At 45.3% G+C, this 9,633-nt stretch overlaps 1 protein-coding gene across 4 annotated transcripts in view; it reads right to left on the bottom strand.

The window, feature by feature from the left end:
• The window catches only part of ca10a (carbonic anhydrase Xa), a 304,132-nt gene that overhangs the window by 241,148 nt on the left and 53,351 nt on the right, over nt 1-9,633 (bottom strand). For all 4 annotated transcript variants that reach the window (XM_023993217.1, XM_023993218.1, XM_023993220.1 and 1 more), the window contains exon 3: nt 6,053-6,127. In XM_023993217.1, coding sequence (XP_023848985.1) covers nt 6,053-6,127 — 75 coding nt within the window. The remainder of the gene's footprint in view (nt 1-6,052; nt 6,128-9,633) is intronic.

Raw genomic sequence — 9,633 nt, 5'->3', positions numbered from 1 at the left:
CTCCTGACGTCACTAAACAATTCATTGTCGAGGTTGACGCTTCAGAGGTGGGCGTGGAGCCATTCTGTCCCAGCGCTTCCATTCTGACGATAAGGTCCATCCTTGCGCTTATTTTTCTCATCGCCTGTCGCCATCGGAACGCAACTATGATGTGGGTAATCGCGAACTGCTCGCCATCCGCTTAGCCATAGGCGAATGGACCAGTGGTTGGAGGGGGCGACCGTCCCTTTGTCGTTTGGACTGACCATAAGAACCTTGAGTACATCCGTTCTGCCAAACGACTTAATGCACGTCAAGCTCGTTGGGCGTTGTTTTTCGCTCGTTTCGAGTTCGTGATTTCTTATCGCCCGGGAAATAAGAACACCAAGCCTGATGCGTTATCCCGTCTCTTAGTTCTTCTGTGGCTTCTACCGACCCCGAGGGGATTCTCCCTGAAGGGCGTGTTGTCGGGTTGACTGTCTGGGGAATTGAGAGACAGGTAAAGCAAGCACTCACTCACACTGCGTCGCCGCGCGCTTGTCCTAGTAACCTTCTGTTCGTTCCTGTCTCTACTCGTCTGGCTGTTCTTCAGTGGGCTCACTCTGCCAAGTTAGCTGGCCACCCCGGCGTTCGGGGTACGCTTGCTTCTATTCGCCAGCGGTTTTGGTGGCCTACTCAGGAGCGTGACACGCGCCGTTTCGTGGCTGCTTGTTCGGACTGCGCGCAGACTAAGTCAGGTAACTCTCCTCCTGCCGGTCGTCTCAGACCGCTTCCCATTCCTTCTCGACCATGGTCTCACATCGCCTTAGACTTTATTACCGGTCTGCCTTCGTCTGCGGGGAAGACCGTGAGAGCCGCCAATAAACGTAGGATTAAGAGTCCTAGTATTGTCGCGGTCAGAGAGTGTGGCTTTCCACTCGTAACCTTCCCCTTACGACAGCTTCTCGCAAGTTGACTCCGCGGTTCATTGGTCCGTTCCGTGTCTCTCAGTCGTCAATCCTGTCGCTGTGCGACTGCTTCTTCCGCGACATCTTCGTCGCGTCCACCCTGTCTTCCATGTCTCCTGTGTCAAGCCTTTTCTTCGCGCCCCCATTCGTCTTCCCTCCCCCCCCCCGTCCTTGTCGAGGGCGCACCTATTTTCAAGGTACGGAAGATCTTGGACATGCGTTCTCGGGGACGTGGTCACCAGTACTTAGTGGTTTGGGAGGGTTACGGTCCTGAGGAGAGGAGTTGGTTCCATCTCGGGACGTGCTGGACCGTTCGTTGATTGATGATTTCCTTCGTTGCCGCCAGGGTTCCTCCTCGAGTGCGCCAGGAGGCGCTCGGTGAGTGGGGGGTACTGTCATGTTTTGTCATTGATCATCATGTCTTGTCCCTGTGCTTCCCTCTGCTGGTCTTATTAGTTCTTTCCCTCTTTCTATCCCTCTCTCTCCCCTCCCTCTCTCCCTCTCTCGCCTCTCTCTCTATCGTTCCGTTCCTGCCTCCAGCTGTTTCTCATTCACCTAACTACCTCATTTACTCTTTCACACCTGTCCCCTATTTTGCCCTCTGATTAGAGTCCCTATTTCTCCCTCTGTTTTCCGCTTCTTTCCTTGTCGGATCCTTGTTTGATGTTTGCTGTTCGTGTCCTTGTTCCGCCCTGTCGTGTTTTTGCCTTCTTCAGATGCTGCGTGTGAGCAGGTGTCTATGTCAGCTACGGCCTGTGCCTTCCCGAAGCGACCTGCAGTCTGTGGTCGCGTCTCCAGTCGTTCCTCTCTACTGACGAGAGGATTTCAGTTTCCTGTTTTGGATTTACCTATGATAATATCCAGGAGTATCATTGTTTGTTTAAGACTGGAATAAAGACTCTGTTTCTATTAAGTCGCTTTTGGGTCCTCATTCACCAGCATAACAGAAGTGGGGAGCAAGAAAATTACTAAGACTAAAACTTATGGCAGGTTTTGAAAATCACTGTTTTTGAAACTTTTAATCCTACCCTGTGATGTCACAGCAGCATTGTTTTGGACCTTTCTTCGTATGTTTTTAACCGCAGATCATAGAAACGCATTGTTTTCACATACGTAGACACTGGGTTGGTGCTGGAGAGGATGAATATGAGGTTGAAACGTGTCGGATTTGCCCTTTAACTGGAGAATTAAGTTAAAAGGCTTTAAAGGGATTTTCAGGAAGCCGGGTTTTGGCAACGGTAGCTCAGAAACCTGTAATTGGTGAATCCTCCTTGTCTCTGAGTACCGAGACTCAAGTAAGGCTGAAGAAACCTTTCATTTGTTAATCAATCCCCTCCTTTCAAAGAAAACTAACTCTTATACTATTATTATTCGAAACAGAAGTGTGGATATTAAATCCGACTTTTAGAGAGAAGGGAATGAAGAATTGAAAGTGCTATAGTTAACTGTGTAAACAAAGATGACAGAGTTTGACGCTTCAACAACGGACCATACTGATTGTCTGTTTCTGTCTGATTATATCTCATATTTTATCTTTTTCAGATCAAGAGTCTTCCATGACTTGTTATCATTTAAGCAGCGGAGCAGTAATTCGGAAGACTTTCACTGCAGCGAAGCTGGTGCTACATCGGGGGTACATAGTAACACTGTAGCAAGTGCAGAGTAGGAAAAAGAAGATGGATTCCATTGTTTCCCTTCATGGACCTTAAAGATCTAATAGCACTGAATTGGTGAAAGCTGCTTACACATGTCTAGTTCATAGTTGTACGGTTGTTATAATTGCCTCTCCTCATCTCTTCCTCTTTATCTCTATCTCTCCATCTCCCACCCTCGTCTCTTCCTCTCACCCCCCTCTTTCTCGTTCTGCCCTCTCTCTCATTCTCATTCTCTCTCTCGCTCCCGGTCCTCTCCATCTCCACTCTCTCTCATTAGTCCAGTGCCTGTCATGGAGAGGATCTGTGCAGGAGCACACAGTCCAACACTTCACACCAGAGAACCATCAGTTGCCTACCAGCTACACATCAGAGAGACAACCAGCAGCTAGCCAGGCCAGCCGAGTCACATCCCTCTCTCCTATCTACCCCGCATCTCGCTCCAGTGGCACAGGACAGAGAAGGGATATTTTAAAGAGCTAGAAGGCGGAGAAAGAGAGAGGGGGGAAGGAAGATAAAAAGTGGAGGAAGAGAGAGAAAAAGAAGAGAAATTGGACAAAAAGAAACTGAGATTTCTGAAATTATAGTCATTTCGGTTAAGGGAAGGGAGTGAGTGTTAACCAGTCACTTTCATGCAACCCCCTTTCTCACCCTCTATACACCACATGTTCATTTTGACACCTCTGTCTGGCTGAACAGCATGCTACCTGTTCCACATCAAGCTTTCTTCATCCCCGCATGACAATTCAAGATGGTTCAACCACTGCTTTGGATCCTGCCAAGTCCCCCTCTCTACCTCCCTCCCTCCCTAATCCTAGCTCACAGCAACCAGCCATTCCTCACAGGCTTTATCTCCTCTAAAATAATCTTTCAGCAGGATCAACAAGAAAATCTGCTGAACTGGGATAAAGAGAATAGAGGGAAAAAATGATGTAAAAACACAACAATAATAAACAGCAAAATCCACATCCGGGCCGGGCTTCCTGGAATGACCCCAGATGATGCTCAAAGCTGATGATCTCAAATGACCTTTAACTCCATACTGTGCCAATAAGAGCTGCTTCTCAATGCTCTCTGAAGAGATCACTGTACACTGAATGACTAGGATGGAGTTGGCCCTAGACACTGAGCTAAGGTTAGTTTTGTATTCCCCCCTCTGATAGTTAGTATTAGGATCTAGAGAGAATGAGCTGATCCTAGATCTGTGGCTGGGAGAATCGTCTCCCCAGAGCAGATTAAAAGGAGGCATATACTAATGGTCCTCGTTGACCTTTGGGAAATACTAAAGCTAATTGGGGTAGCTCAGAAAGGGCACATTATATTGCAAAGGTCAGTTATGTGACATAAGGCTACGAAATGGGATCACGTTAGCTTTTACAAATATCCTACTGTACAGCAATGTTCGAAAATTCCGGTCCGGGGGAGTGGACCCATCAGAGTGTGCATTTTTGTAACAGCCCAGCACTAGCAAACCTCAAATCAAATCAAATGTTATTGGTCACATACACATATTTAGCAGATGTTATTGCGGGTGTAGCGGAATACCTGAAGTAACTAATCAATGAATAATCATCAACAGAATCAGAGAGCTGGGTTTAAAAAACTAAACAAACCAAATACAATGAGCACCCTGTGAATTCCCAGGACCAGGACATCTTGCAGTTGGTTATGAGTAGACATAGATGGGGGATATCTCCAGGCCCTAGACATGATTTGTAATAAAGAAAGGGCCTGAGGAATTAGTCAAACCAAATCCTAATACAGTAATCCCTCGTTTATCGCGGGGGTTACGTTCCGAAAATGACCCGCGATAAGTGAAATCCGCGAAATAGAAAACTTTTTTTTTTTTTACAATTAGCAACTATTACATGTATACAAATACAGTGACTCACGTGTAGGCCGTTTCACTGCTCTTCAGACTGGGCCGCTGCATCCTGACTGCGCTCTGCAGTGTTCTCTTCTTCTGAAGCCCGCGGTGCAGGTGTGTTTGTTCGGGAGAAGAACATAGTGATAGGCAGCTGTTGTCGCTCTTTTTTCTTCTTTGCAAAAAGATCCTTGTACACCGACATGCCACCATCAGCCACCATCGATTACGTTGGAGAACTGTAATGAACGGCTCATCAAAGGTCCCATTCCTCAGCTACTCGCTTAAGTTCAGTGGCCATTCGCACCATGGTTGCTAACGACCAAGCGTTAGTCCTTCCTTCCTTCCTGGCCAACTTAATGTAAATTGCCAGCTGTTTTATGTACGTACACATAACTGCACGAGACGACAAAATGATAGCACAATTCGTAGCATGTTTTGATACAAGAAGCGGGAGTGAGTTTTTAGCGAATCAGAATGCAGAGCACAATGCACCAAAAAAAAAAAAAATGCATTATGAAAATCCGCGAAATAGCGAATCCGCGATAAGTGAACCGCGAAGTGGCGAGGATCACTGTACAACATGTTAATAGCTACCCTTTTATCCATGAAAATAGTTGAAAAGGTACAATAATATCCATAACAAAACTACCTACCGACTCCCCACAGTCTCTCCTGTGGTCCTAGTTCTAACTACCACAGTGCCTTATCAACCGATTCAGGATTATCACACCCTAGCTCAGTAATGTCACTTCCTTCGCACGGGGGTAAAGTTTCCTCCTTTATCGGCTACTATCAGCTTCCTCTCTGCAGAGACCTGAGAGAGTAGGGGTAAAACGGCTGCTGTTGAGCGGCTAGTGGTGCAGGAAGGCCTGCGTGACAGGGGCGGCTGACATTATATTGGAGATAAAGCATTGCAATGACGATGTGTCTCTGACAAAACAGACACGCGCGTGCACACACATACGTGCACGCACACACACACCAGCGTCCTCAGTCGCTGACAGTTGATTCTCAGCTGTTATTTTGTGTGACATATACACATATACAACTGCAGGTGTAATAAAAAAGCATTGCAAATGCATTCTGATGCACACACACACACACACACACACACACACACACACACACACACATAAAATAACACATCCTGCAGGCTTTATAAAAGGCATGCATTCACCACAACACACCACACACACACACACACACACACACACACACACACACACCACACACACCACACACACCACACACACACACACACACACACACACACACACACACACACACACACACCTGCAGGCATCATCGAAAGCGCTCAGCAGCAGAAAAGTACAATCTTAGGAAATAATTGGGCTGACGGGTACACATAGAGGGAAATTAACAAGGTAGAAAGAAAGGCCCTTGTACACCTGTCAGTCAATCAGCAACAAAACAACGTGAACTACATGACAAAGGCAACGGATGTCTTGTAAGCATTAAAAACAGAGCCTGTGGCAAGGTAGTCTGTCGAGCTATGAAATAGAAAATATGCAATGTTCTTCACACTTCACATTAAAACAATCAACCTTACAGAAAACAAACATACAGTGCAGCATAAGGATTCTTACCTGGTACAAAACTCCCCTGAACAACCTCCTTGTACGCCCACCATCCCTCGTGTATTTTAGGTACATTTGGCTGAGCTGTCGGAGAGGAAAGAAACAGAGAACATGCATGTCAATCAGATGTATGTTAATTTTAGACAAGAGAGACAACACCCGCTGTGTTCACATCACTGACTCTACTCCTTCATGTAAATGTTCCATTTTGATCCGCATCCTTTCCAGCCAACCTCTCTAACCTTTTCAGGAAGAGGCCTTGGCAAACAAACACTCCCTGAAGACAGGCAGAGAACAAACAGAACACGAGATTTGAAATCCTACACACAAGTGCACGTACACATAACACATACTGGTACGTATACAAGTGTAAGTACACGCACACACACCTTCCTCGGGCATTAGTCTGGAAATGCATTCTGTTATGTTGTGTGCAGTAAAAAGCCAGATTAGAGGAGGGCTGGACTTTATAATTGAGGTGAATAGGTAAAGGTCCCGCTAAAAAGGGAGGGTTGGGACCCAGAATTACCAGAAGAGCTTTGGGGATATTGCTTTTTACACCTCAACTTGTTTTGTTCATTCGGTTGCACTGGGAAGCACGGCTTAATGGAGGGGCTAGAGGTTGCCTTGCCTTACCTCTGCGTAATGGAAGTACGGGGCGGTGGGTGGTTCTTATACCCCCTTCGAAGAGTGGTCTAGCCTACCGCTAGACTAGGTGCAGGAGACTGGTTCAATTACATAGAGAGGATGGACACAGGAGTGCAAAAACCTTATTTTCTCCCAGGCAATCAGTTGGACAATCAACAGCTACCCGTCTGGCAGAAAGTCTGAAGTTTTACCTCCCTGTGGGTGTCGAACAGCATCCCAAAACTGGATCTTAGCCATCCTGACTGGCTGCTGACTGGTTTCTCCAAATGATAGATTGCTTTTCCCCTTCCGATGTAAAATGAAATGGAAGTAAACACCACCCTTGATGCCAGAGTCACTGAACATTGCAATACAGGCACTTAGGTGAACGATAGTGAGTCAGTGTTTCCCCTATTATAACCTATTATAACCTATTATAACCTATTATAACCGACATGTCCGTGTTGCCTCTCGGCAATATAATTAGTTTTACTCTCCATTTAGTCACCACCAAAAACCCATCATGGGACAGCAACACAATTGCAGTGTAAAGAGTTCGGGCAAAATGGAATTGTTTCAGATAGCAATTGAACAATGGCTATCCGGCTCAAAGGACCAATCCTTCCAATTCTTCCATAGCTATAACTACACTATTGCAGTGAATTCAACACGTTATAAGGTGTAAATAAGAGTCTCCTCCACTGTTCCATAGGTGTCTCGACAGGAAGACCTTCCACGGAAAAACACAGTCAGGGGTAAGAACCAGTAACGTGGCATCCTGTGTATGTGTCAATGCATGTGTGTGTGGGTCTAGGGATCCTAGTAATAAATAAGGAGGGGCTTTAGAGGAAGCTGCTGGACATGATCCCCTTATAAGCTGCAGATACCACAGGAAATACTGCATAAAGCCATTGACTGTATCTCTCCAGCTCTCAGGCTGCAACAAGGTGGCACAGATACCGGTCTACACATAAAGTCTAAAATAATTTTGCTGAATTCAAAGCTACTTTTCAGAGAGCCTGAATATTGGGCCAAAAATGATTGACATAGTGACAACATTTTCCTCAGAATCAACTCTGTTTAGGGGAGCTGCACTTGTGAAAGCAATCAGTTGAATGGAGGAAGGAATGGAACCATCACATTGAAGCGATTTCTTTGTTTTGTCATTTTCTAATGGGTGTAATGAGCAAGCCTATCCCTGTTAATTATACAGAACTGTCTGAGACAGACAGCGATCATTTAAAAAAATTCTGGAACAATTGGCCGCCATATTCTGTGGCAGCGCTCGCCTAGAGACAAGACATCATCACTTCCTGTGTAACAGCGAGACGGGGGAGAGGAGGAAGAGCAACAGAGCGAGAGAGGGAGAGAACATTATCAGGACAGAAGGGAGGGGTGAAGGGAGAGAACATTATCAGGACAGAAGGGAGGGGTGAAGGGAGAGAACATTATCAGGACAGAAGGGAAAGAGGGAGATAACATTATCAGGACTGAAGAGAGAGAGTGGGAGAGTGAGAAAAGAGAAAACTGAAAACTGAGAAAAGAGAGAACTGAAGAGAGAGAGTGGGAGAGTGAGAAAAGAGAAAAAAGGGACAAAAGAGAGAGCGAGACAGCAGGACAGCAGAAAAGTTATGTTCCATTTCCCACACTGCTTGGCTGTGGCCCTGAAACACACTTACTGGCATCAGCAAAAAGGAAATTCTTCCAATCTATAAAAGGATATGCAGACGGGACTCTGAGGGAAGGAAGGGGTGGGATGGAGGAAGGGAGGGAGGGATGGGGGGATGCATATGGCAAAATGATAGATCACAGTTAATTTCACCTGCCCCTAGCTGAACCCAGAACAGTGATGATCATATATGGTAGAATGAGGCGCAGCAGTAATTTGTAGTTTAGATGCTGAAAACTAATGTGTCAGTATTCACATCAGGATCCATCTAGACTCCAAGCAATCAATCAAGCAAGGTCACGTGTCAATATAGGGCCAATATCCTTCTCCCGTCAAGATGATCAGTAGACTGACAGGAGTCATTAACGTAATTAATCTATGCTCTATGTAATTAAAACTAGAAACCTTTATACCAGGGGTGGGCAACAGGCGGCCCATGGGCCAAAACCGGTCCGCAACTGATTTTCTTTTGGCTCCCTAAAGTTTTTATCAATAAATTATTATAATAATAATTCCAAAAATATTTATATATTTTTGGTTAAAGAAAACACTGTAAAATCACCAGGAATTTAGCAAAATAATTGTTTAATTTAGAAACTCTATTCTCAAGAATCTGTTCTCTGTGATCGTATCTCAACGTAATTCAAGGTATAATATGATCATTATTTTTAGCCTTTTTAGGCTAGTTGTGGTCAATTTGCAGTGTACAACGTATTATAATTATGTTCCTGCCCCCGACCATCCGCTCCGACAAAAATCATCCCGTGGCTGAATCTAGTTGCCTACCCCTGCTTTACAGGGTTAAACAAACCAAATAAACTTCCAATGCAAGACAATGGCTTACTAAATTTTCTGTTGTTTCAAATGACTGGTGACAGGTTTTCAGTAAACTGGTCCGTTTCAGTAAACTGGTCCGTAAAGAAGTATGGCTGATCAACTCCAATAACCTGATAATTGAACATTGTCTATTGTTCAGAACTGAGTCATCGTTAGCTACGTGCTTTCCATACCCATGCTTCTCTGTGTGTGCGGCCTATCCCGGCCTAGCCTGGCCTGTCCCTACCAACCACCTATAAACACAAGTAGACTCTGTAAATAAACAATTCATTTTCATATAATTGTCAAACTCTCCCATTAATATTCATCAAAATGCACTTGCAATCCACCTGCTCAGTCATGCAGAAAAAGACACACACAGAGAGAGAGAGAGAGAGAGAAAGAAGGGAGATTGAGAGAGAGGGGGTAGGATAGACAAGAGGAGATAAAGAGAGGGCGAGGGACAGAGAGAGAAAGA

The sequence above is a fragment of the Salvelinus sp. IW2-2015 genome, linkage group LG8 (genome assembly GCF_002910315.2).
Source record: "Salvelinus sp. IW2-2015 linkage group LG8, ASM291031v2, whole genome shotgun sequence".
Lineage (NCBI taxonomy): Eukaryota > Metazoa > Chordata > Actinopteri > Salmoniformes > Salmonidae > Salvelinus > Salvelinus sp. IW2-2015.
Note: the sequence above shows the minus strand (reverse complement) of the source record. Positions and strands in the feature narration are given on the sequence as shown.